General features: G+C 36.4%; 1 protein-coding gene across 12 annotated transcripts in view; it reads right to left on the bottom strand.

Annotated features, from left to right (window-relative positions):
* Positions 1–26693, bottom strand: part of DNAI7 (dynein axonemal intermediate chain 7) — a 65778-nt gene that overhangs the window by 25375 nt on the left and 13710 nt on the right. For 7 of the 12 annotated variants that reach the window (XM_072798623.1, XM_072798624.1, XM_072798627.1 and 4 more), the window contains 7 exons: positions 23587–23671; positions 22018–22109; positions 19238–19339; positions 18101–18238; positions 12539–12685; positions 10245–10348; positions 8131–8443 (listed from right to left, as the gene is read on the bottom strand). In XM_072798623.1, the coding sequence (XP_072654724.1) occupies positions 8131–8443; positions 10245–10348; positions 12539–12685; positions 18101–18238; positions 19238–19339; positions 22018–22109; positions 23587–23671 (981 nt within the window). The remainder of the gene's footprint in view (positions 1–8130; positions 8444–10244; positions 10349–12538; positions 12686–18100; positions 18239–19237; positions 19340–22017; positions 22110–23586; positions 23672–26693) is intronic. The other 5 variants (XM_072798629.1, XM_072798625.1, XM_072798630.1 and 2 more) reach the window with 3 other exon arrangements.

Raw genomic sequence — 26693 nt, 5'->3', positions numbered from 1 at the left:
TCTTAATACATTTTTGGTATCTTTCTATATAATAGCACATACGTTCCAGTTCAAGATGTAGGGGAACTTGAACCAACCCCTAGACAGGCACATCAAAACTACAGCTACTTGGAACAGTTTCCTCTGGGGCTAAGGGGTGGGGAGCCCAAAACTAGCTGAGTGACTCCTACACATTGGGTGAATGAGGTAAGAAAGGCTGAGACACAATCTTGCTATGAATCCCACCTCCATGCAAAGACCCACAATCAGGAGGGAATGCATAAACACTATCTTCTCTAGGACTTAAGTATCTGAATCCCACATCTAGCATCCTAACTTTTAAAACCTGCAATTGAGAGACCAGCCCCTAAACACTTAGCTTTGACAGCTGATGGGGCTTGCATCCACAAAACCCACAAGGCTATAGCAAGCTGAGAAAGGGTTAAAAGGTTCCTGGTGTAGGACTTACCAACCCCAGGGCCCAGGCAGAAGAGGCTGACTGAAAATCACCCAGACTTTCTGTGAAAGAGGTTTATTTGCTTATCTTAAAGTATAGACCTAAGGGCCAGGCATCTAATTTAATACACATCTAGGGGCCTACTAAGTTACTCAAAAAACAGAGGCCAGTGGGTACCATCTCTGTTCTCCCTCCGTCTAGCTCCAGGTTCCACTATTTCCCAGAGAGGAGCCTGTAACCTTTTTCTGTGTGTGATTTTTGCAGCCACCACCCAGGGGACACTTTAGATTGCCTGGCTCTCGTGACCAATAGGACTCACTCACAACTCCCACGGGACTATAACAAATAGCCAGTTCTTAACTGGCTACCATCCCCAGGGCACAGCAGAGAGGCAACAGACCCAGGAGCTGTCTTTTGTGAAAGAGGCCTATTAGTTTATCTTCAGAGTTGTGGCCTGAGGGGCAGGCTTCCAATTAAACACACACCTAAGGGCTAACTGTAATCCTCCCCAGAGACTACAGAAGGTGGTTGGTCTCTCTTTGCTACACTCTAGAGCACCAGTATTTAGCAGAGGAGCCCTTGCATATATGCCTGGTGCCAGAGTTTTGCATCTAGTTCCCTGGTTTTTGTGGCTGCTGCCCACAGGATGCTGCTTTGATTGCCTGGGTCTGGTGGCCAACAGGGCTTGTATTCAGGAGTTCAATAAAACAGTTGCAAAGAAAGAGAGAGTTCTTAACTGGCTATTACCCCAGGGCTTAGCTCAGAGGGAGCAGACAAAAATATCCTTCTCTCAATATTCCCCTGAAAAATGTATATTTGCATACTTTAAAAACTGCTGCCTGAAGCCTGGTTTCCAATTAGCCTGAACCTAGGTGCTGACTGAGACCCTCTTGTTTGGGAAACTGATAGATCTTGGTGCATCCTCAACTACTGAGAGCCACTAAAAAGACTGTAGGCTGCTTTGGACAATCACAAAAGATCAAGAGACATCGGAGAGCTAGGGAAGGGTTGAATGATACATTTTATCTGCTACATGAAGCCATTCCAAGACTGGGGGAGATGGCTGTTTAATGCACAGAAACCAACACAGAGAGTCAAGTAAAATGAAGAAACAAAGGATATCACCTCTTAGCTTAGAATAGCTATTTACAAAAAGATAATAAGGGTTGGCAATGAAGTAGAGAGAAAAGAACACTTGTGCACTGTTGGTGGGAATGTAAATTGGTGCAGCTGCTATAGAAAACAGTCTGGAGCTTCCTCAAAATAATTAAAAATAGAATTACCATATGATCCAGTAATTCTGCTCTTGGGTAGAAAGGAAATTAAAACACTAACTTGAAAAGATGTATGCACTGTTATGTTCACTACAGCATTATTTACAGTAGTCAAGACATAGACATAATGTAAGTGTTTACTGATGGATGAATGGATAAAGAAAATTATGGTACATATAGACAATGGAATATTATTAAGCAATAAAAAAGGAAATCTTGCCATTTGTGACAACATGGATGGACCTTGAAGGTCATATGAAATGAGTCAGAGAAAGGTAAATATGGATAATCTCACTAATATGTGGAAGTTCAACAAAAACAAACTTAGAGGGCAGCCCAGGTGGCTCAGCAGTTTAGCATCTGCCTTCAGCCCAGGGCAATCCTGGAGACCGGGGATTGAGTCCCACATCGGGCTCCCTGCACGGGGCCTGCTTCTCCCTCTGCCTGTGTATCTGCCTCTGTGTGTGTGTGTGTGTGTGTGTGTGTGTGTGTGTGTGTGTCTCATGAATAAATAAATAAAATCTTAAAAAAAAAATCAAACTTAGACACAGAGAAGAGGCTGGTAATTACCAAAGGTGGAGGGGGTGGTGGTGAGTAAAATGGGTGAAGATGGCTAAGGAGTACAAAACTCCAGTTATAGAATAAGTCCTGGGGTTGTAATGAGCAGCATGGTGACCGTACTTAATAATACTGTATTGTATATTTGAGTGTTGCTAAGAGAGATCTTAAAAGTTCTCATCACAAGAAAAAAAAATATTTGTAACTATGTGTGATGATGGATTTTAATTAGTAGAGATATCAAATCATTATGTTGTATACCTGAAACTAATATGTCAATTTTATCTCAATAAAAAATTTTAAATTAAAAAAATATAGAAAATCTGTATCATTATTTTGAATGGCTACTAATATTTGACTGTTGACTATTTGGTAATTACTTCATGGACTATACTTGCTACTATAAAAATATCTCGGGGATCCCTGGGTGGCCCGGCGGTTCAGCACCTGCCTTCATCCCAGGGCCTGATCCTAGAGACCCAGGATCATGTCCCGTGTCAGGCTCCCACCATGGAGCCTGCTTCTCCCTCTGCCTGTGTCTCTGCCTCTCTCTCTCCTTCTCTCTCTGTGTCTCTCATGAATAAATAAATAAAAATCTTTTTAAAAAATTAAATAAAATTTTTTTAAATCTCAAAAAACACTGTAACACATTTTTACCTGTCCTATTATTTCATAATAAATTACTAAAATTAAAATCACTGATAGGTACATTTACATAGTAGCAAGCTGCCCTTCAGAAAGACTGTAAAAGTTTACATTTCTAACAGTATGTGAAAATGCCTCCTCCCCCTCATGTTCAATTTGAGAAGACAGGTTATAATGATGCTTCCAGTTTGATCACTTATTTGATTCAGTATCTTTGAATTTTTTCATTAGCTAGTTGCATATCTCCTCTCATCTGCCTACTCAAGTCCTTTGCCTAATTATTTATTAGGAAATTATCTTACCAATTTGTAAGAGCTCTCTATATTAAAATATTAACCCCTTGTTTTACATATTTAGTTTTTTCATTTTGTTATCTTCCAACTTTGTTCATAGTGAGGTTTATTTGACTATACAAATGGTTGAATCCAGTGAATCTCCTTTTATGGTCTTGATTTTGATGTACTGATAAGAAAAATCTTCCTGTAAAGGTAATAACTTTCCTATGTTCTCCTCATATATTTTTATCATTTTGAGTTTTGATTAGTTTGTTTTTCTATTTAAAACTTTAATGTTATTTTTTAATCTGTAGAATGAAATACAAATAAAAATTGATTTCAGATCCTACGCCAATTATTATATCAAACTCCTTTCCCTTCTCAATTTCTGGAACTTCTTTTATACAGATTTTGAACCTCTTACTTCTTCCCATCCTGTCTTTTACTCCCCACCCCCATAAATTCCATCAAATTTTCTTTATCCTCCTCTTTCAAGCTGCTGATTCTCTTTATATATCCAATGATTTTTGCCCCCTGCAGATTACTCACACCTACAAAAGGTGGTTTACACTGTTCAGAATTAGTGACAAGTATAGGCCCAGCTAACCATTGTTAAAATCTGCTCTCTCTCCTTTCCCCAGCTTACCACAGCAAGTGCCTGGGGGATTCTTCATTGTAAGTAGTTACTGCTCCCCAGACCTGCCCCTGCCCCATCAATCTTCCCTCAGCACAGGAGATGGCCTTTCCCTCCTGCCTTGGCACACTTAACATTATTATGGGATTCATCTGCTTCTGTGGAAATCATACATGCTTTAGCATTATTCATATTAACATTCTCAGAATGCTGTGGAGGTTTTGGAAGGATGATAGAGCACATGTGCATAAACATCTATAGACATGCTAGTTCGGTGTGATAAAAGGAGTGGTTCCTGGAATTAGGGGTGCTAAGTGAATTAATATTACTCTTCTTTTGGGCAATTTTCTCTTTTCAACTCCCTTAATAACCGTGTTTCCTCTGATGTAGGAACAAATTAGGGGTAGATGGGGCCAGGCGGGGAAATATAAGAGAAGGGTCCAAAGTCAGGTTCCCAGGAATCTGTGGGCTCCCATAAACCCCAAGGACACCAAGAGGCCCAAGAGTCAGGCTTCTACCCATTCCAAGGAAACAGAAATAAAGCAGCAAAAACTAAATAAATATATATATATCTGGCTCCCTAGCTCCAAAATGTCAGGGAGTATCTCCCTTTGATGGTTATTAAGAAATCACAAAAACTCACCAGACCACAAAGAAATAACTCATTAAGGTGTTATCAATAGTCCCCAAGACTGCACAAGAATCTCAAGGCCCTGGGCTCCCTGGCTAGGTTCTCAATTAAAGACTGCCACTAAAAGCCCTCAGTGGCAACCCTGTTGGGACCCCTCTCACTGCTGAGAGCTTTCTCTGTATCTTTGCTTAATAAATTTCTATTGCTGGGATCCCTGGGTGGCGCAGCGGTTTGGCGCCTGCCTTTGGCCCAGGGAGTGATCCTGGAGACCCGGGATCGAATCCCACGTCGGGCTCCCGGTGCATGGAGCCTGCTTCTCCCTCTGCCTATGTCTCTGCCTCTCTCTCTCTCTCTCTCTGTGACTATCATAAATAAATAAAAAAAAATTTTTTTTTAAAATTAAAAAATAAATAAATAAATAAATTTCTATTGCTTTGCTCACTCTCCATTGTCCACGAGATTTTCTTCGACTCTGTGAGACAAGAACCTAGTTAGCTCTCTTGTATCACTTCCAGCCAGGTTTCCTTGTGTACCATTCACACAACTGTTAGTCAAGTTTCCCCAAGCTGTGGTAAAGTTCCACAAAATAAAACTATTTCTTCCATACCACTCATCCTGCTGATCTTTACTCTGGGTTTCCTAGACTACTTATTTGAGGATAGCTTCAACATTCCATGAAACATGCATTTTACCACTGGGTAGAATGCTTTCCTGGACATACTATCGTGGCATTATCAATATCAGTCATTGGCATACCTTTAGTTACAGGTTGAAACTGTTCTAGAAAACATAAATAATAACAGAAAAACCAGATGTGATCACATGGTAAGAGCTATTTGAACTGTGGAAAGCTTAGTTTGGTACCTCTGAGCTCACTGGCTGAGAGTAAAGGAAATAAGTCCTTATTGTAACAAAGAACAGACCTTGAGAAAAATCTATAATTGTACTGTCTGGCATTATAGTGAATTTATATGCTTATATTTTCCATATAAAATTATTTTCAACATTAACAGAACTATAATAAATCCTTACTACATAAGAAAGAATTGTTAGCCCTGTAAATTCAAATAACCCATCAAATAATGTTTTCTAATTATTATTTCACAATTGTTAAATAATGTGAAATTCTTCAATAAAATGTTGATAAGTTTTCATTAAATATTAATTATAATCAAAGGTCTTGACTATGGGGAGGACTTGTCCAATATTTTGAATCAGATCAAGACCAAACATTTTTAAATACTTGTTTCATACAACAATTTTGTTGCCTTGTTTTTTAATTTGTCCTGTTTTCATGAATGTTCAACCACAAATCCTGTCAAATTTTGGGTTGATAGGTTTTTGTTTTATTTTTTACTATATATTTGCTGTTGTGAAGTCAGGGTCCATTTACTCATTCTTTATTTTTGTCCCCTCAGAAATCAGTATTTCCATCCACCACATTTTATTAGCTAAAGCAAGTCCTAGTCATGCCTAACTTCAGGGGGGTGAGGAGAGTAATCATCCCATATGTTCACAAAAGGCAGAACTGGAAATATTGTTGAACTCTATCTAGGGGAGCTACCACGTCACCTAAGAGGTAAAATCTTTTTTTTTTTTTTAATTTTAAAAGCTATTGTATTGCTCACAGAACATTTATTTTAAGTGACAAGTTTTTTTTTTTAAATATTTTATTTATTTATTCACAAGAGACACAGAGAGAAGCAGAGACACAGGCAGAGGCAGAAGCAGGCTCCATGCAGGGAGCCCGATGTAGGACTCGATCCCAGGATCCCAGGATCACGCCCAGAGCCAAAGGCAAACACTTAACCGCTGAGCCACCCAGGGATCCCAAGTGACACGTTTTTAAAGAGCAAATTGTTTCCGACCTCTCTAAAATATCAGTTACATGCAGGTTTCTGGGTTCTTCTTCTCTATTCCTTTTAATTTTTACATGGTTGTAATCATACTCTAAATACTATTCTTTGTATTGAACATTATGTCATAACCATTTTCTATTTTGCTAAAGAACCTTCATAATTTTTTATTCTGATGTAATAGTTGAAATGGAATTTTGCAATTCCATATATTCTTAGATTATCTAATAATTCCTATTCTGATTTCAAATTTGTATTCAATCTAATTCTTAACCCTTCCTTGTGTTTAAAGAAAATAAACCAATAAAACAATACGCATCTTAGGCACTTGTAGAAAAACCTGCTATTTCTGGTCCTTCCTAAAATGCAGATTGTTTATGGCCAAACAAAACGGGTACTTAGTTCTGAAAAATTCTACAGAGACAGTGCTAACGTATTAAGTAAGTAGTTTGAAAATCCCAGAAATAGAAAAGAACAGGAACCAATTAAGGGAATGTGATTATTAAGTTGCCCAAATATGTTACTATGTCTAAAGATGTCAAGTTTTAAGAGAGCAGTATAATACTTTAAGAAAATCAATTTTACTTTATAAAATTCTTTCTTACTTTTGTAAGTAATGTAAGATGATCCCTTAGTTTGTGAAGGTATTTACTTCAAGATTCCATGTAATGGCATGTTTCCTTGAGTTTGAAATACAATAAACAAATATAAATTTGCTTCAAAGCTGTTCAGGTATGACCCTAAAATAAAACTGAGCAATTCTTGTGTTGAACTTTAGAATACTGAAGCAACAGGCTGAACTAACTCTGAATAGTGACTATTGATAGAAGGCAAGAAGGAAATTGATACATTCAAAGTTGAGCAATTGGCAAGAAAGTGACTATCAGACAAGTTCTAGTTGTTTAGGAAAACATCTTAAGAATGCTCCAGGGGAATCTAGTAACATTGACTACACAAAGAAAAAATGTATACTTAAAAAATGTGTATTTAAAAAATGTGTCCTGGCCAACAAGCACATGAGAAAATGCTCCACATCACTTGCCATTAGGGAAATACAGATCAAAACCACAATGAGATACCACCTCACACCAGTGAGAATGTGGAAAATTAATAAGGCAGGAAACCACAAATGTTGGAGAGGATGTGGAGAAAGGGGAACCCTCTTGCACTGTTGGTGGGAATGTGAACTGGTGCAGCCACTCTGGAAAACTGTGGAGGTTCCTCAAAGACTTAAAAATAGATCTGCCCTACCACCCAGCAAGTGCACTGCTGGGGATTTACGCCAAAGATACTGACGCAGTGAAACGCCGGGACACCTGCACCTCGATGTTTCTAGCAGCAACGTCCACAATAGCCAAACTGTGGAAGGAGCCTCGGTGTCCATCAAAAGATGAATGGATAAAGAAGATGTGGTTTATGTATACAATGGAATATTACTCAGCCATTAGAAATGACAAATACCCACCATTTGTTTTGACGTGGATGGAACTGGAGGGTATTATGCTGAGTGAAATAAGTCAATTGGAGAAGGACAAACATTATATGTTCTCATTCATTTGGGGAATATAAAAAATAGCGAAAGGGAATAAAGGGGAAAGGAGAAAAAATGAGTGGGAAATATCAGAAAGGGAGACAGAACATGAGAGACTCCTAACTCTGGGAAACGAACAAGGGGTGGTAGAAAGGGAGGTGGGCAGGGGTGGGAGTGACTGGGTGACAGGCACTGAGGGGAGCACTTGATGGGATGAGCACTGGGTGTTATTCTATATGTTGGCAAATTGAACACCAATAAAAAATAAAATTTAAAAAAATGTGTCCTACCGTTTGTACTTCAATATCACCTTGTTCCTCACATTTTGTTTCTTCTTCTTCGTGAACAGAGTTAGACTCATTTTCTAGTTGTTTACTCTCTTCTGGGAGCTCTTTGCTGATTGCTGCTTCTACACTCTTGACTTCATCTTTGACAAACTGTGGTATTCTGGTAGTATGTCCTTGGAATGATGTTGAGATGGGGCGCAGTGGTGTGACATGGTCATAGTGTGTATGTAGGAGTCGCAAAGCAATGTCACTTGTTGCCAAAATCCTTGGAATTTCAAATCCAGTTTGTGTTTCAGAGAATCTGACACTTTTGTACCTGTTAATAATTACAACAAAAAGGAGGAGACCCTATGAAACTAAGTCTGTTGAGAATGTATACCTAAGCAATACTTCTCTTCATTTGAATTTTGCCAAAGTTTGGAGTCCCAATCCATGCTTGCTTGCTTTGTGGCATTTGGACCCAGTTGTTAATGTCATACTTCTCAAAACACTCTCTTGGTGTCTATGACCCCATACTCTTCTCTTCCACTTCTGGCAAGTCCTTCTCTGCTTCCTCTGTATGGTCTTCTTCCTAACTGTCCCTTAAAAGTTGACATTACTCTGCTTTCTACCCAGGCCCTCCTACAACTCCCCTCAACATACTCTCCTTATATATTATTATTTTGATGGCCTCAATCATAACTTAAGTTAACAGGAATTTTTAACATGAGTTCTATGTTTCCTGGGGGGGGGGGTGCAGGGGAAGAGGCATCCTTCAATGGGTTTTATGAGGTCCAAACATGCCCTTACCTATGATGAGTATGTGTGATAAAGTTCGTAAGAATGTATGACTCCCCAAAAGTTAAAAAGTCCTGATCTATAGGTCTCCTCAAAACAGATCTACAACTCAGATATTTTTCAATGCCTTCAGACAGTTGAACTTTGCTATTTTATAAGTATGTAAACTCAACAAGTCCAACATTGAACACACCATCCCTGCAACCCCTCTATCACTATCAAATAAAACAAAATTTGTTTCTGCCTCCACTATTCATTATCTTAGTAAAAGGACACCATCTAATTCTCTTCTTAAATCTGGTAGCTAATACAGGGCTATCCATTTTACTTCTTTTAAAATTATACAGATTAATTTTTTAGCCAGAAGCTTTTTACAGGAAGTTTATTCAGCACTTGAGTAATTAATCCTTCATGTTGCATAACTAGGCTTTACAAATCTCTCCTACCTTGGGAAATTCCATAATCTATTCCAATAGAGTTTAGAGTTTTCTGGTGCTCTTCATTGCTCCACAGTCATAATTGTCAGTAGTCTTAATTGACAGACTGTAGATTTTTATTTCATTGCTACATAAAGGTGTAATTTTAGAAGCAATTAAGATCCATTTTTAAGCTCACGTGCAGCCATGGTTGGTGCTACCAATGCGAACACCCATAGAGAGAATTCAATTGAATAATTTACTTGCAAATTAAGTTCACACAGATATTTACAATAACAACTATATCACAACTGGACAATTTCTTTTGACATTTATTATACCTTCCAATTTCAAAAATAATAAAATGTGGAAAAGTATTGATCTTTAAAAAAAGATTAATTTTTTACTCTTCTGTATGTAACACATTTTACAATGAAAAAGAATATATTGCTATATTGTCTCATTAGATTTGAAGACAGAATATTTTAAAGCAAATGTAACTTGGAAAATATTTTGTTCCTTCCTGTTACTAAATACCAAATTAAAGTCCAATTCTTTCCATTCTCATATGACTAGTCTTTTCAGAGCTGGCACCCTAGAACCTAGGCCTCCTAGCATATACTTTGTTTTTGTTTTTTTTCCCCTGCCATACTAACTCAATTAATTTGAAATGTTGAAGATTAAGCAGCAGAAATGATCATGAATTCATCATTATCACTATCATTTCTCAGAAAGATGTTATTAGCTAAAAATAACATGCCTAAGGTAAACAAATGGCAGGTCTGTGATACAAACTCCAGTTGGTTGACTTCCTAACATGGGTTTTTTCTAAGTATACCATACTAGTATGCAACAGCCATCTGCTTAGTCATCATGAGGCAACTCCCAATATATTTTAACCTACAGTATCACCCATGGGAATACCTTGGATTCTTCTTGAGGTTTGCCCACACATATAGAGTAACATTTTCATCTTGAATGACTTTTTCCATATTTCCACTGTCCAGATCTGCTAATGTACTAGCTTGCTATAAGAAGAAAAAGAAAACATTATAAAAGATGAGAGGCCTCATAAACTATGCAACTTAGATGAGTTATTTCATCACTTAGGTGTTAGATTCGTTACTTAAGAGAGTAATTTGGGTAAAAGTATCAAAATAACAAAAAAATTGTTTAAAAAATTATCTTAATGATACAAATGATTTATTTAATTACTTAACTAAATGTGCTTCACAACTGTGTCTGAGGATTAAAGTTGTTCCTGTATTCCTAGGATTACTATTATATTACCCTTTCCAATTTTAACATTATCATGACTTTATACACATGCTTCTTTATCTGTACCTTATTTTTTTTAAAGGGTTTTATTTATTTATTCATGAGAGATACAGAGAGAGAAAGAGAGAGAGGCAGAGACACAGGTAGAGGGAGAAGCAGGCTCCATGCAGGAAGTCTGATGCGGTGCAGAAGCAGGCTCTATGCAGGAAGCCTGATGCGGGACTTGATATCAGGACCCTAGGATCATGCCCTGAACCAAAGGCAGATGCTCAGCCACTGAGCCACCCAGGCGTCCCCTTTATCTGTACCTTAAAATGTAGATCAGATTACTGCAAATGTTAGTCTATTTCTGAATATTATCAAATTTAGAAAAAAAAATCCAGTTTATGAAATCCAAATGAGTCATGTTTTATTAGTAATACTTGATGTCCAACACCAAGTACAATTTGTGGATGTTCTTAAAAATGTTTTAGTAAAGACTAATATAGCTTGATGCATATTAACTCTCTTAAATGGCTTAACTAAGTCAATATTATATGTATTTAGTTGCCATAATATAAAAACTTAGAAGTATTGGAGATTGAATTTATTGCCAAGTTTTAAAAAGTCATTGATTTTCAGTTTAGTAGTTTTTAAAAAGTAATTGTTCCTCAACAACTTTTCACCTAATTATTTAAGTGAAAGTGATTCTTATCATTCATTACACTGAGGATTAAAAAATTGTGATTTTCTGACAATTCCTTCTACATTTATCAGACAGCATTCTTCAATAAAGAACTATTCTTTCCCCCAACCCTCTTTTCCCCCTTCCTTTTTTGGAGTACACTTTAGATCTATGGATTTTTATTCAATGTACTATAATCAATTACAATTATTCTTTCTGATATTCAAATTATTCCAAAATTTGACCAGTGGGAGCCCCTTTAAGCTGGTTCGGTCCCTTTGGATATGACTCCATTTACTATCTGAGCATTTATTTGCTTTTTAGCACAAGATAACTCCCTTCATCTTTCATTTTCCCTACTCCCAGCCTGGAATTGGCTGTCTACCTCAATTACATCTGATTCCATTTTATGAATTAAAAAGAAGCCTGGTTCATACTGATTTTTCCATTTTGAATTTAATATTACAGTATTTTTTCTAATCTCCTTTCCTTTTACATACTGTATCCTTTTTTATCTTAAAATAATCTCAATTACTAATAATTGTAATACATTTCCTTGCTTTTCTTACAATATAAACAAAATAGTTCCAAAATTACATTATGAATATTACTACTAAAAATAAATTTAGTAAGAAAGAAGTTGAATCCTTCTTTGCAGTATTTAGAACATATTCTACTAAGGCTATACAGAGACCAAAATAAATCAAAAGATAAAATATGCCCCCCACCCAAAAAAAGTGTAACTTTGTTGTTTTCTGATTTAAAGAACAAAATAAAACAAAAATAGCCATAGAAGACATTCATGGGATAGGATATTAGCCAAAATTTAAATATGAACTGGACATTAGATAATGGAATTAGTACTTTCTAAGGTATAATAATGATTTTACAGTTATATGGATATTATTATTAGTGACAAGATATTTGAGAAAGATAGAGTGACTGACTACCAATAATTATGATCTTTATCAATTGACTTCCTAGAGTAGTGAATGTCTAACATATAATGTTTCGTGAATTTATTTTCATAGTGATCCTAGTAAACCTTAGCAAGAATAAGAAAAAAGAAAAAAACTGGACTTCAACTATACTAACAATGTTTTTTTTCTTTAGAAATATTTATGATTGTTAAACTGGATAAATATATGACTTTTTCCTAGCCTTTTAATTAAAAATATACTGGATTTTTATCATATAGTATAAAATTTTAACAGTCAAAAAAGTTAATCAAAAAAAAAAGTTAATCATAACTTAGAGGCAAAATAATAACACTTACTCTGAGAAGTATTTCTGTGGCTATATTAAACTTAAGATGAAGGAGCTCCTGCATTTCTAGAACTGATCCTTGGTATTGTATTATATTTTTATCTTCCAAATAATATGGTGGCGTTTCCAATAAAATTAATTTCAATTTCTCAATTAACTATAAAATAAAAACAAAGTAAAAACTTTATAAAAATAAATTAATCTTTTGAAAACTACTCAAAGAAAAAGTGAAAAGGGGATATTCTATCTTTTGAATTGAAAAACACATCATCAGTAAAACATGATAAAAACCTTTTATTTATTTATTGTATTATTTAAGATCATGGAAAAATAAAATATTTCCTTCCAGGAACTCCATTGTAAGAATTCCCAACTATGTGTAACAGTATTTTCATTAGCAAGTTAATACAGCAGGGACAGCCTGGATACCTATGACTATGGAACAGTAGAAATAATAGTATAACAACAATAGTATAACAACAAGAGGATAAGAAGAGAGTTACTAATATATATTGAATGTTTATGTAGGAGCCCAGGGCAGGCTACCCTCAAATGCACCAAAAAGACACAATATTTAACATTTTGAATTGAATTTTTACTAATCTACTACCTCAGCCCAAATTGCACTTAGAATTCCTCACTAACTCAAGTTCACTAACACCTCTTTTCCTTATCTTGTAAATTCCTCACAAATCTATTGTTTCTTTGCTTAAAATGTGCCTGCCTTGGTCATTTCTTTGGGTCACAATTTCATTATTGGATATCCATATGCATGTAATAAAATTGTCTTTTTTTCTCCCATTAACCTGTCTCATGTGAACTGAATTTTCAGTCCAGCTGAAAGACCTTGAAGGGTAGGAGAATTTTCTCTCCTACACTTACTATATGCCAAGAATTGTTCTAAATGCTTATGTTTTAATTCATTCTGTCTTCATCGTAACTCTATGAGCTAGATACTGTTATTGTGTCTATTTTTATAGATAAGGAAAACAAGGTTTCAACTGTAAGGAGTTTGGGAGATCCCACCCATCCTAACAAGTAAAAAGCTCAACAGACTGAAAAATCAGCAAGTCTTCTTTGATCCACAAGAGGGAAGGAGAAAGGGCAAACACCTGCCCTCAAGATTGGAGGGACCTATACTTAGGAGCAAAAGCCACTGCAGAAACCAGTGAGAGGTAAAAACTGAATTGTAAATGACAAATTATTGGAGGCTCAGTGTAGACAACTCTTGAGAATTAAAAACTCCAGGAGAGGGATCCCTGGGTGGCGCAGCGGTTTAGCGCCTGCCTTTGGCCCAGGGCGCAATCCTGGAGACCCCAGGATCGAATCCCACATCGGGCTCCCGGTGCATGGAGCCTGCTTCTCCCTCTGCCTATGTCTCTGCCTCTCTCTCTCTCTCTGTGTGTGTGTGACTATCATAAATAAAAAAAAAAAAAAAAAAAAAAAAAACTCCAGGAGAGCACAGTCCTGGAAGGAAAAGAGCCCACAATATTGTTAGATTGACCTCCAAAAACTCTACCAGGTTCTTACAATAACTACAGGAGTAAAATCCCCTCCTACTTCTAGCAGAGGAAAGGGGAAAGGAATGATTTTGAAATATGCCAGAGTACTCTGTTCTTAACAAGGCCTAATCTTGGGGGGAACTAATTAGAGCCTAATCTGCAGGAATTTTATCTGAGCCTAACTCACCTGGGGGAAAGAAAATACACAACTCCAGCTGGCTCTAGCCATTCCCTTCCACCTAAGAGGGAATAAAAAAAATTAAAAACACGGGCAGCCCCGGTGGCGCAGCGGCTTAGCGCCACCTGCAGCCCGGGGTGTGATCCTGGAGACCCAGGATCGAGTCCCACAGCTGGCTCCTTGCATGGAACCTGCTTCTCCCTCTGCCTGTGTCTCTGTGCCTTTCTCTCTGTGTCTCTTATGAATAAATAAAGAAAATCTATAAAAAAAATTAATTCCTTTAAAAAAAATTAAAAACACTTGTGAAGTTCTCTGTACAGAGACACAGGCATAGGATTACTAAAAGATTGAGGCCTAATTGCAGGACTATAGGATTCTTCCCCTCCCCTTACCTTACCTCACAGTCACATTATTACAGTATTTATAGTACCTCCTTTTACCTGGTACATCATGTCCAGCTATCAGGAGAAAATTATAAGCCATACCAAAAGGCAAAAACCACAATTTGAAAAGACAAAGCAAACATCAGAACCACACATGGCTGAGATGTTGGAATTACCAGACCATGAATTTAAAACAACTATGATTAATATGCTAGGAGCTCTACTGGATAAAATAGATAGCATACATGGATGGGCAATGTAAAGGAGAGAGATGGAAATCCTAAGAAAGAACCACATAGAAATGTTAGATCATCGGATACTGTAATAGGAATGCCTTTGATGGCATGCCTTTGGTGGCTTATTAGTAGACTGGACTCAGCTGAAGAAAGAATCTCTGAGTCAGAGGACATAGCAATAGAATCCTTGAAAACCAAATGGCAAAGACAACAAAAACCTGAAAAAAACAATTTAAAAAACAGACAAAAATATCCAAGGCCTGTGGAACAACTACAAAGGGTGTAACATACACATAATGGGAATACTAGAAGGAGGAAAAAAAGAGAGAAAGGAACAGAAGAAATATTTGAAATAATAATAACAGAATTTCCTAAGTTAATATCAGATGCCAAACCACAGGTTCAGGAAGCTCAAAGAACACCAAGCAAGGATAAGTGCCCTAAAAAACTACACTTAGGCATATCATTTTCAAACCACAGAAAATCAAAGATACGGAAAAAATCCCTACAGGAGCCAGAGTATAAAAATGCCCTACCTTTAGAGGAACAAAATTAAGAATTGAATTTAACATCTCAGAAACCATACAAGCAAGAAGAGAGTGGAGATATTTAAAGTGTTGGGAGAAACAGAGGCACAGCATGATCAAGGAACAAGAAGTAAGTGGCAAGATTTAGTTTTGAACACTGACACAGATAATACTTAAACAATTTCTAAATTAAGAAAGGCAGCATAGTGGTCTAGGCCAGTGTGGACTCAAGTCAGAAATGCAAGGCTTCAATCCTAACCACTTCTTATTAGTAGTGTGATCTTGGGCAAGGTATGTAATGTCTTTGTGCCTCTATGCATCACTGTGCCTTCTTCATTTGTAAAATAGGAATAATGGTGCCTACCTTATAGGGTTATTATAAGAATTCAGCAAGTTGCTATTTCTAAAGCCTGGCATAGTATTAGTTAAGAACTTGCCAAATGAATAAATTTGATCATTTGGAACTCTGTGTTTGCCATGGATGGCATCACTGCTATCCAATTATTTGTTCCTCATGTGCTGCCTGCTTTAGTTTCCTATTGCTATAATCATCCCCCACTTCTGTCTCCTGTTTTGTTTTACTTATCTTTTTCTCATTTTCCTCTATTTTTTTCTCCTTCTGTAACCCATTCTCATAATAGGAAGATGTCATTTCCAGCTCATCACTGATAAACTCTACTACTTCTTCTACTTCCCCTCTCTCTCGGCTTTTGCAGAGCACTGGATCCCTAGACCAGCATCATGCCATGACAGCCTGGCAGAGAGGATGTGCAATGGCAAGACCGCCTCACAGTGTATGGGAGGCTCCATGGAGCCTTTGGAAAGTCAGAGTAAGATCCATCAAAAATCTCTGACTCAAGTCACAGTTTCTCTCTCTTCATATGTAAAATGGGTCTCACAAGCATGTTCAGATCAAATGCATGTTAGGTAGAGTCTGGAGTTACTCAATCTTACAACATGTAAATGTGGAGTAAACCACAGTGACAAGAAACACAAAACGTGGTGATGCATTGTAACAAAAAACATTAGAGGACAATAGGACCAAGAGCAGTGAATTCCTTCCCGTTTCAACAATGATACAGGTGAGTCTAGTGTAGATTCTTCTATTCAATCTAAGTTAGGATTTGTTGGGTTTCCTGAATCTGAGGGTTTGTATCCTTCCTCAATTCTGGAAAATGTCAGCCATTTTCGCTTTGAATATTGTCATTCCCTCAGTCTTTTGCATCTCCTCCTGGTACTCCTTTTCAGTGTATTTTAGCCTCTTTTCCTCTATCATACATGTCCATTAACTGCTCATTCATATTTTCCATCTCTTTATATCTGTGCTATATTCTGGTACATTCTTCCAATCCAACTTCTGATTCACTTGTGATTAAGAATTATTTTTTTTGTTTCCCTTCTCTAAGCTAAAGATGAGCCAAACAAGTTCATATCCTTTTTCCTTTTTTTTTTTTTTTTTTTTTTTTTTTTTGCAGAATAGGCATTTCCCCTATTATCCAGAGTAACTTTTTGAGGCTCCCAGCCATATAAGGAATCTCTGATTCAAGTTGCCACCTTTTATGTACTCTAGACTTTGCCTCCTGATGGTCCTTGAAACTAATGCTAACCTAAGACTTACTAGAGAGAGGAGCCTCTGGGGATGTGGCTTCTCTGGGAAGCCACTGACTTTGAGACATGCTCACTTTTTTTTTTTAAGATTTTATTTATTCATGAGAGACACACACACATACACAGAGTATTTATTCATGAGAGAGACACACACACACACAGAGAGAGAGAGAGAGACATAGGCAGAGGGAGAAGCAGGGAGTCCAATGTGGGACTTGATCCTAGGACTGCAGGAGCATGCCCTGAGCCCAAAGCAGATGCTCAACCACTGAGCCACCCAGGCGTCCTGAGACTTGCCCACTTTTCTTAATTGTTTTATGGACTCAAAGATTTTCCCTTACTTGGTTTTGAACTAGGAAATCAATTTATTTAAGATTTATTTATCTAATTTAGAGAGAGAGACACAACATGTGAGAGCATGAAAGTAGTATAAGGGACAGAGGGAGAGAATCTTCAAGTAGACTCCCTGCTGAGCACAGAGCCCAATGTAGGACTTGATCTCATGATCCTTACGATCAGAACCTGAGATGAAACCAAGAGTCAGACACTTAACCAACTGAGCCACCTAGACATCCCTACGCAATTAATTTAAATATCATTTTTAAAAGTTTTTTTTAGCATTTTTAAGTGCATCATAAAATGGTAGTTCCTCAGGGTAGCCTATTCATCCTATTTGCAGAAATACAAGGTACAATATTCTTACTCATCTTTGTACTTTCATGCTTAAAAAAGTAGGTGCCTGGCACATAGTTATCATTGAAAAACATCTGTAGTGAATCACAGAATAGTAAAAAATTTCAACTCAGGATAAAATCATGCATTTTTCCCCCAAAGTTATCTAAATAAATGGATACAACTTGACTTTTTTTCCTGCTTGGATTAACACACATAATGTTTCACATTTATGTTATGCTGACCTTATCTAAGGTGGCAAAGATAAAAAATAAAAATAGAAGTTGTAAAAATAAAAAAGAAAATGAAAAGATTAGCAAATATTTTTTCTCCATAGCCAAGCAAGTAGTAGTGTTATTAATTGGCAAGTACCATAGTTATTCAATTTATTTCTATTTTGAAGTCAATATCAGACAATTTGTAATTTAAATAATTTAAAATAATAGAATAATATTCCAGTACCTACATTTAGCACTAGTTTACTCTTTGCAATCACTTCCTCAAAGGTCTCATTTGTTTCTTCTTTCCATAGACTAATGAAAGTATTAATTTCTGGGGCTATTGAAGGATCAGGACTCCCATCACACTGAATGTAGTGTTTCCACTGTGGAATAAAAATGTCTGAAAGTTCACACTGATGAAAATTCAAAGATTAAGTAACTTTTTTCTTTTTTTTTTTTTTTTTTTTATTTATGATAGTCACAGAGAGAGAGAGAGAGAGGCAGAGACACAGACAGAGGGAGAAACAGGCTCCATGCACTGGGAGCCCGACGCGGGATTCGATCCTGGGTCTCCAGGATCGCGCCCTGGGCCAAAGGCAGGCGCTAAACCACTGCGCCACCCGGGGATCCCAGTAACTTTTTTCAAAGTATCAGTTCTCATAATCTAGTTTTCCCAATTTAGGCAAAAAACATTGACTTTAAATATCTCTAAAATAACAAAATTCTCTTCATCAAAATAATTTAAAAGCTTCCATAATTCAAATAAATAGCAATTCTAGTAGCTGTCATATTTTTAAAACAGTATTTATAAGTCGGTTTTGTCTTGCTTTCTTCTCTAATCATATAACTTCTATATTTACAACAGCCAACATGGGCTAATTTCTACTTCTCAAATTGTTACTAATTATAAATGCCACTGGCATTTTAGTGTGAGTTCTTCCATTCATTTTGTAGTCTATGCAAATTCTACATTTGGACTTACCCTTTTTTGCTTAAAGTTATACCACAATCTTTTGCCATATTATTAGTTTTTCCTTTTACTCCTGATAATCTTTATTATTTCCAAATTATGCTATTCTGAGCAACACTAGATTACCCTAAATTCAGTTTTCTATTTTAATTTAGACTAATTTCCTCAGTATGGATTCCACAAAATTAAATCAGAGTCAAAATATGTAAAAATTTCAAGGGTCTTATTATTGACAAATAGTTTTCTACAAAGCTAGGTGAATTTACTTTGCTACATGCAATATGAGAACTTTGTCAGATTACACATGTTTTACACACAAACTTAGTGTGGGAAGGACTGAAAAGAATATCAGATTATAACTCCCTCTTGTGGCACAAAAGTATTAGCTCACTTAAAAAAAAATCAGTCTTACCTGAGAAAGCAATCTAGTATCTTGTTTCAATTTCTCTGCTTCAGGAAAACACCTCTCTAATAAAGAAAGTTCTTCAAGTTCTTCATTTCTCCTTTCTAGATCCTGTTGCATGGGGATAGATACATTGGCCAGTTCTTCAATTTTAGCTTTATGTTTCACAGGTAGTATCTAAACTTTACTGGTAAAATACTTAGTTTCAAAATGAACACTAACGTTAGCTTGTATGTACCTGGTATTTCCAAAAAGTTTCACCTGCAACAGTGGTTTGGTTTGCGACTCCTGGCGGGTCCCCAAGACTCTTTAGGGATATGAGAGGTCAAATCTGTCTTCATAGTAACACTAAAACACTATTCACCTTTTTTGCAGCATATACATTTGTACTAATGGTGCAAAATGGTATAAAATTGCTGTTGCCTCAGCACAAATCAAGGCACAAGCTGTATTAGGGGATCACATTCTTTGGAGGAGAGGGGTGGTAAACAGCCAGTTTCACATAAGAGTGACCTGATGAAATAAAAAATTATAAATTTTATTAAATGTCAACTCATCAGTATATGTCTTTTGGTTATTCTGTGTGATAAAATGGGAAGTATGTATAAAGCACTTCTGCAATGTATCAAAAGACAAGGCTGTCTTGAGAAATAAATACTTGTGCAATTATTTGAGTATTTTGGCAGACACTCTCAAAAATGAATGAAATAAACATGTCACTTTCAGGAAACAAAAGTATTTACTACCAATGATAAAATTCAAGTTTTCCAATAAAAATTCAAATTTTTAAAAATTTATTTATTTATTTATTTGGGTTTTTTTTTTTTAAATTCAAATTTTAAAGGGGCGCATGGGTGGCTCAGTCAGTTGAGTTCAGGTTGAGATCAGTTCATGATCTCAGGGTTAGTTCAGGTTGAGATCAGGTCATGATCTCAGGGTCATGGGATCAGGCCCCAGGCCCCACATTGTGGGGCTCCACCCTCAGCAGGGAACCTGCTTGAGATTCTCTCTCTCCCTACCTCTGCTGTCTTCTGTACTCTCTCTTTCTCTCTCAAATAAATGAGAATCTTTAAAAAAATTTCACATCTTAAGAAAGTTGTATCTACCATGGTGAGCTTAACATTTTCTCCTTTCTGATTTGATTAGAGATGACATTAATGCATGTGATTGTTGATAATAATAAATATGTGTCAACATTTATCTTTATTATTTTTAAGATTTTATTTATTTATTCATGAGACACACAGACAGAGAGAGAGAGAGAGAGAGAGGCAGAGACACAGGCAGAGGGAGAAGCAGGCTCCATACAGGGAGCCCGATGTGGGACTCGATCCCGGGTCTCCAGGATCAGGCCCTGGGCTGAAGGCAACACTAAACCACTGAGCCACCCAGGCTGCCCTGTATCAACATTTAAAACGAAATAATTCAGTAAACCAAATTTTTCCAAGCAATGAATACATATTACAAAATCATACATGATAAAGAAATGGTAAAATAAATCTATTTAAAGGGTAAAATAAATCAATGTTTTAGTGTAACAGAGCATGAAAACATCATTGATATGACTTCAGATTCCTTATTGAAAAACAATGACTTACTGAGTTTTAGTATAGTATCAAAAAGAATATTCACAATTATCTGAAAGGCTATTAAATATTCCTTTTTCCAACTATGAATCTATGAGGCCAGATTTTCTTCATATACTTCAATCAAAACAACACATTGAGGGACCCCTGGGTGGCTCAGCAGTTTAGTGCTTGCCTTTGGCCCAGGGTGTGATCCTGAAGACCCAGGATCCAGTCCCACGCTGAGCTCCCTGCATGGAGCCTGCTTCTCCCTCTGCCTGTGTCTCTGCCTCTCTCCTCTCTGTGTGTGTGTGTCTCTCATGAATAAATAAATTCTTTAAAAAAAAAAACAAAAAACACTGAAACAGACAGAATCCTGAAGTAGTTATGAGAATCCAGCTGTGTTTTGTTAAGTCTGACATCAAAGAGATTTTAAAAATATAAACAATGCCACTTATTTCCCAAATTTAAAAAATATATAAAGTGTCGTGATGGATGTTAGCTAGACTTATTGTAATAATCATTTCACAATATATACAAGTATTGATCACCATGTTGTACACCTGAACCTAATGGTACATATCAATTATAACTCAATATACATTATATATAATATGCATAGTTGTTTTCTTATAAATACATGTTAATATATTTATTTTTATTAATGTTTATCTTTAACAATATTTACTGTCTGTTAATATGTTTTAAAATTTCTCAGTCTGAGTTTCTAAAATGGTAAACATTGATAGATATAACCCACATAAACAAATCTCCTTGGGGGTCTTCAACTTTTAATACTTATGAGGTTGCCCTCTGATCAAAATATTTCAGAACTACAGAGCTGAAAAATTCTGGTGAAAAAGAGAAGTAAAACTAGAAAAGGAGAGGTAGAATTTGAATTTTAGGGGAGGGGGTTTCCTGTTCAATTATCTACAAAACAGACTGAGAAAAGTAACTTAATGCTTACAAGCAAGGACTCTGAAGCAAGACTATTTATGCCTAAATCCTGGCTCTGCAACTTATTAGCCTCTTACTTTCTCTATTCCTCAATTTCCTTATCTGTGAAATGTGGGTAATAATTTCATTAACTTTCTGGTAGGATTAAATGAGTTAAATCAGGTTATATAGGCCTAAACATTAGTGATAGATATGGGGGAGTGACATTACAGATCTGATAGCCATATAGTTTTGTCTTCATTGATAACAATACTAATGTTTATATACTTTTGATTCGAGTTGATTCCATTTTTCTTTCTCAATCCGTTCTAGTTCAAGCCTTTCCATTTCTTCTTTTTCATATTTCACACGGGCTTCCTCTAAAGAACCAAAAAAAAGTTTTTTCTCAGTGATTAAATCAATCTATTTTTAAGCCCTTAAACTTACGTAAAATATTTTCAAGATTTAAGGATAGTGGAATATTTTATAGAAGTCACAACCCATGTCATGGAGTAGAAATAAGACAAATACTGGATTTCTTTAGAAAAGTAACATGAGGGCAGCCCAGGTGGCTCAGTGGTTTAGCGCCGCCTTCAGCCCAGGGCATGATCCTAGAGGTCTGGGATCGAGTTCCGCATTGGGCTCTCTCTATTCAAGAGGAGCCTGCTTCTCCCTCTGCCTGTGTCTCTGCCCCTCTCTCTCTGTGTTTCTCATGAAAAAATAAATAGTCTTTAAAAAAAAAAAAAAAGAAAGAAAAGTAACATGATTCAAACTTTCCGGCCAAGAAAATAGCCCTATAATGATGTTTCTCTTCCCCAAAAAGTTTATAGAAATCCAATAATAATTATAACCAATAAAAGAGGACAGATCTATCATGAGTAATTAAGATCTCTTATGTGTAAAATCTTCAGATTTCTGTAAGTTTATGACGTCTACATCATCAGAAGCAATTACCTTAATCTTCTCTTGCTTTCACTATTAAAAACAAAATACGAATACATGTGGAAAAATATTGAGTTTAATTCAAGAAAACTTTCCCCAAGATCTAGATCCCGAGATTGTATTCTTATCACAAGTCACCTAACAAGGGTTTATAATAATTATACATAAAAAATCAACATGGAACCTGAGGACAGACTTTTAAAACCTGAATTTGAATCCATAAATATTCTTAATGCTAAAAGTTACAACCACTTGAAATATTCAGATTTTTTAAATTGCCTTTTAGTATTTTAAATACTGATGTTTTTATAAATTTTTAATTGACTTTTTTTTTTACAAATGAAAATCCTCTTTAAATTTGGCAAATAAATATTATTAAACTATAAGAACTTAGGCTACTGTGTACAATTCTTGCTAGTATCTATTTCCCATATTTAATGCATTTGAATTTCAGAATTCTTAATGTACAATTAGCCTACTTCCCCTAAGTTCATCAGTAAATACAAATGCTTCAAGATAGGGCTGCCAGAGTTAGCAAATAAAAATACAGGATGCTCAGTTGACTTGAATTTCAGATAAATGAATTGCTTCTTTTTTTTTTTTTTATTTAAGTAGGTTCCACATTGCATGAGACAAATTATCCCAAATTATCCACTATTTATCTGAAATTCAAATTTAACTGGGCATTCTGTATTTTATCAACTCTATTTCAAGATATACCTGAAAATGATTGGTATGTACTAACAACTTTCTGGGTGTCCTTTAAACAGCAGATATCTATTATAAAACAAATTAAATTTGAAAAATTGGAAGAGTTTTGAAAATTCTTTTTAAAAATATTGCCTGGGATGTAGAAACATCAACCTATTGTTATATTCCCTGCATATGAAAATAGTATCATTGTGTATTTTGTACCTTCCTCTTTTTGCCGTCTTTCCTCCTCCTCTTGTAGCTGCTTTAATCGTTCAGCTTTGGTGACTTTCTTCTTCTTCCTGCCAGACTTAAATGTCACAACATAACAAAAGGCTATTAATATGCACCCAAATTACTTTAAAACACATATCCCTCAAATAGTAATTATGAAAAACACTTTTGCTTCCATGAATCCAGTCTTTCATTCATTCAAGTAAGACTATCCATTATGTACAAAGTCATGATCCAATGCATTAAGAACAAAGTATGGAAACAAGTAAAAAAAAAAAAAAATAGGTATATAAGTCATTCAAAGGCAAGAGTGACAGTGACAATTTAATTACTATACAATTAATACTATGTAACTAATATGCAATTTAAATAATTTTCTCATTCTCAGTTTCCACATCTTTAAAATGGTGGTAAATAAGACCTCATGTTGGAGTGCCTGGGTCACTCGGTTGAGTGTCCAACTCTTGATTTCAGAAGAGGTCATGATCTCAGGACTGTGTGTCAAGCCCCAAGACAGGTTCTGTGTTCAGCATAGGGTCTGCTTAAAATTCTCTCTCTCCCCCTGCCTATCTTCCCACTCACATACACATTTTTTCTGTCTCTGTCTCTCAACTAAATAAATAAAATCTTTTAAAAAGGCCTCTTTTTGTTATTGTAAGGATCAAAATAAAATATATGTAAAAACAGTTTTAATACTACTAGATGCCTAGAAAGATTAATGACTGACTTTTATGACTGACAGATATACAGAGAGTTATTTAACAAGTTTAGAGAAATGAAAAATTATTTTCAACACCTAGAATGAAGTAAAAAATTTTATAGAGCAGGTCGTATTTAAGTTTGTGCCCAAAAGATTTTAACATTCAGATATAAGGGGAAGGTATCTCAGGAAGAGGGAAATTCAGGCAACAAGATATGGAAATGGGATTGCACTGGAAAGGCCAACAAATTCATGGGTCCTGGGAGATTCCAAGAAAAGGTGATAGACATGGGAATAGATAAGAAGACTGGAGCCTATGCTATAAATGACATTATTCTAAAAGAAATGGTAACCCAAAAAGCTATTGAGATAGGCTGAGGCTATTAAGAATATAATTTTGAAAATGAATCTTATATTAGAAAAAAATGATTATCAAGAGGAACTATTAAGAGTAGTTACTAAAACTAAAGTCATGACAATGTAATAAACACAGCAGAATCAATCCAATAAGTATTATTTAAGCTAACTTATTTGATAATGATTGAAACTGGAGGCAAGGACAGCAATAAGAGTAAAAACAAAACAAAACTATAGTCCAGAACAAGTAAATTTGGATGAAATAGTGTTGAAAGGAGTTTAAATATAATTAGTATGAGGTGCTGGTAGAGCATCCAGGCAATATTTGCAGGCACTGAACCTGGAGAACTGAGGTTTAGCAAAGAGGTCAGGGCTACAGAATACAAATTTGAGAACTGTCTTGATGATAACCACTGCCTCCTCATTTCCCTAAGGGAAAGTATAGAAAGAAAAGAACACTATCTAAAGTTACTAATCAATAGAGTGGCTAATCCCCAGAATATACAGACTTTTGGATGACTATCTTCTCTCCTTTTGGCTCACCCACTTACTGCAGAATGCTCCATTGGAATCTCCAATCCATTAGCCCTACCATTTCTTCATTGACCATTAAGCCCTTCATTCTTTCACTTCCTTACCCAGGTTAGGTTTCACAGCTCATCACCATAATCACTAATTTATATATTTTCACTTCCCTTATGTTCCTGTCCCTCTGAGAAGCTTAGCTGGCAAACTGTTAGTTCTATCTAGTTCAACTCAAGTCTCCATTTATTCTGCGCTGGCAATATGAGCAGCTGAACCTTGTCAGAGAAAAATACATGAGCTCAAATTTATGGAGCACAGATTTTAAATAGACTTTGTACCATCCAGTGTTCCTACTACTGTTTCATTCTCCTCACTCTTCAAGCCTACAAAATCCTCTCCTCTTTCCTATGTTCAGCTATTGACTTTATCTCTCATAACACTGGAAAGAATAATCTCAGTTAGACACCTAAGTCTTTGAACCTACCTATAAATCTTTGCCTTTCCTCCCTTTATGGTATGGTCTATATGTACCTTCTGCCACCTTTACACTGGATCCTATCCTTTATGGCCTCTTTGACAAGCCTTGGCCCCCGTAATTAATACCTCTAGTTTTTCATAAATTTTTTCCTCCCCAGATTTCACATCCCTCTCCATTTTTTGCTCTAATTCTGTTATCCTTTATATATCCGATATCCTTATATAAGACCACCTAAAAGGCTTGCCTACCTTCCTGTTTTCTGCATGGCTCACTCTAATCAGGCTTTCACTTCATTTCTATTGCTCCATTAAAACCTCTCCCGTCAAGGAATCTTAAGATGGCCAGTCTGACTTCATTTTTCAGTACTAATAAATGGGAGGAGGCAAGATGGAGGAAGATAGGGGTTCTCAATTCCTCTGGTCCCACAAACTTACCTAGATAACTTGCAAAACATCCTGCACACCTGAGTTCAACCTGAGCTATAAAGAGTGAACAGCTGAAATGCCACGGAGAGAAAAGTGATTGCTTCTGACAAGAAGATGGAGAAGATAAAAGGCAGGGGAGGGGCAAACTGAGGCATGAAAGCCAAGCCCTGGACAAGTGGGAACTTTAGAAATCTGTGCCTGAGTCTTCCCTGACTGAAAAGTGCTCAGTAGGGTAATAGGGCAGAATTGCAGGAGGGGCAGTGAAGCCTCACGATGGGGGCACCCAGGAGAAAGCTCCACAAACCACGGTAGGATCTCGGTAAAGGGCTGGAATGCCGCAACCCTCTGAGGCATTTGGGAGAAGCCAGCCAGTTACTCAGGCCAGCACAGGAGCTCCCTTTACCCTAGAACCCAGCAATGGATGGAGATGGCTGTCCTCTGTTCCCTTTGGGAGACACAGACCCCGGGAGGGCACGGGACAGCAAGAACTCTCCTGATGCTAGGCACCCTTCAGTTCCTACAGATCACTGCCCCAGCGCTTGCCCCCAGGAGCATCTAGGCCAGTGCACTGGGAAACTGCGGTTTGGTACTCGTGGGGAGCTCTTGCTCCAGA

The sequence above is a fragment of the Canis lupus genome, chromosome 25, assembly GCF_048164855.1.
Source record: "Canis lupus baileyi chromosome 25, mCanLup2.hap1, whole genome shotgun sequence".
Lineage (NCBI taxonomy): Eukaryota > Metazoa > Chordata > Mammalia > Carnivora > Canidae > Canis > Canis lupus.
The sequence above is the reverse complement of the archived record's forward strand: the minus strand, read 5'-3'. Positions and strand labels throughout refer to the sequence as shown.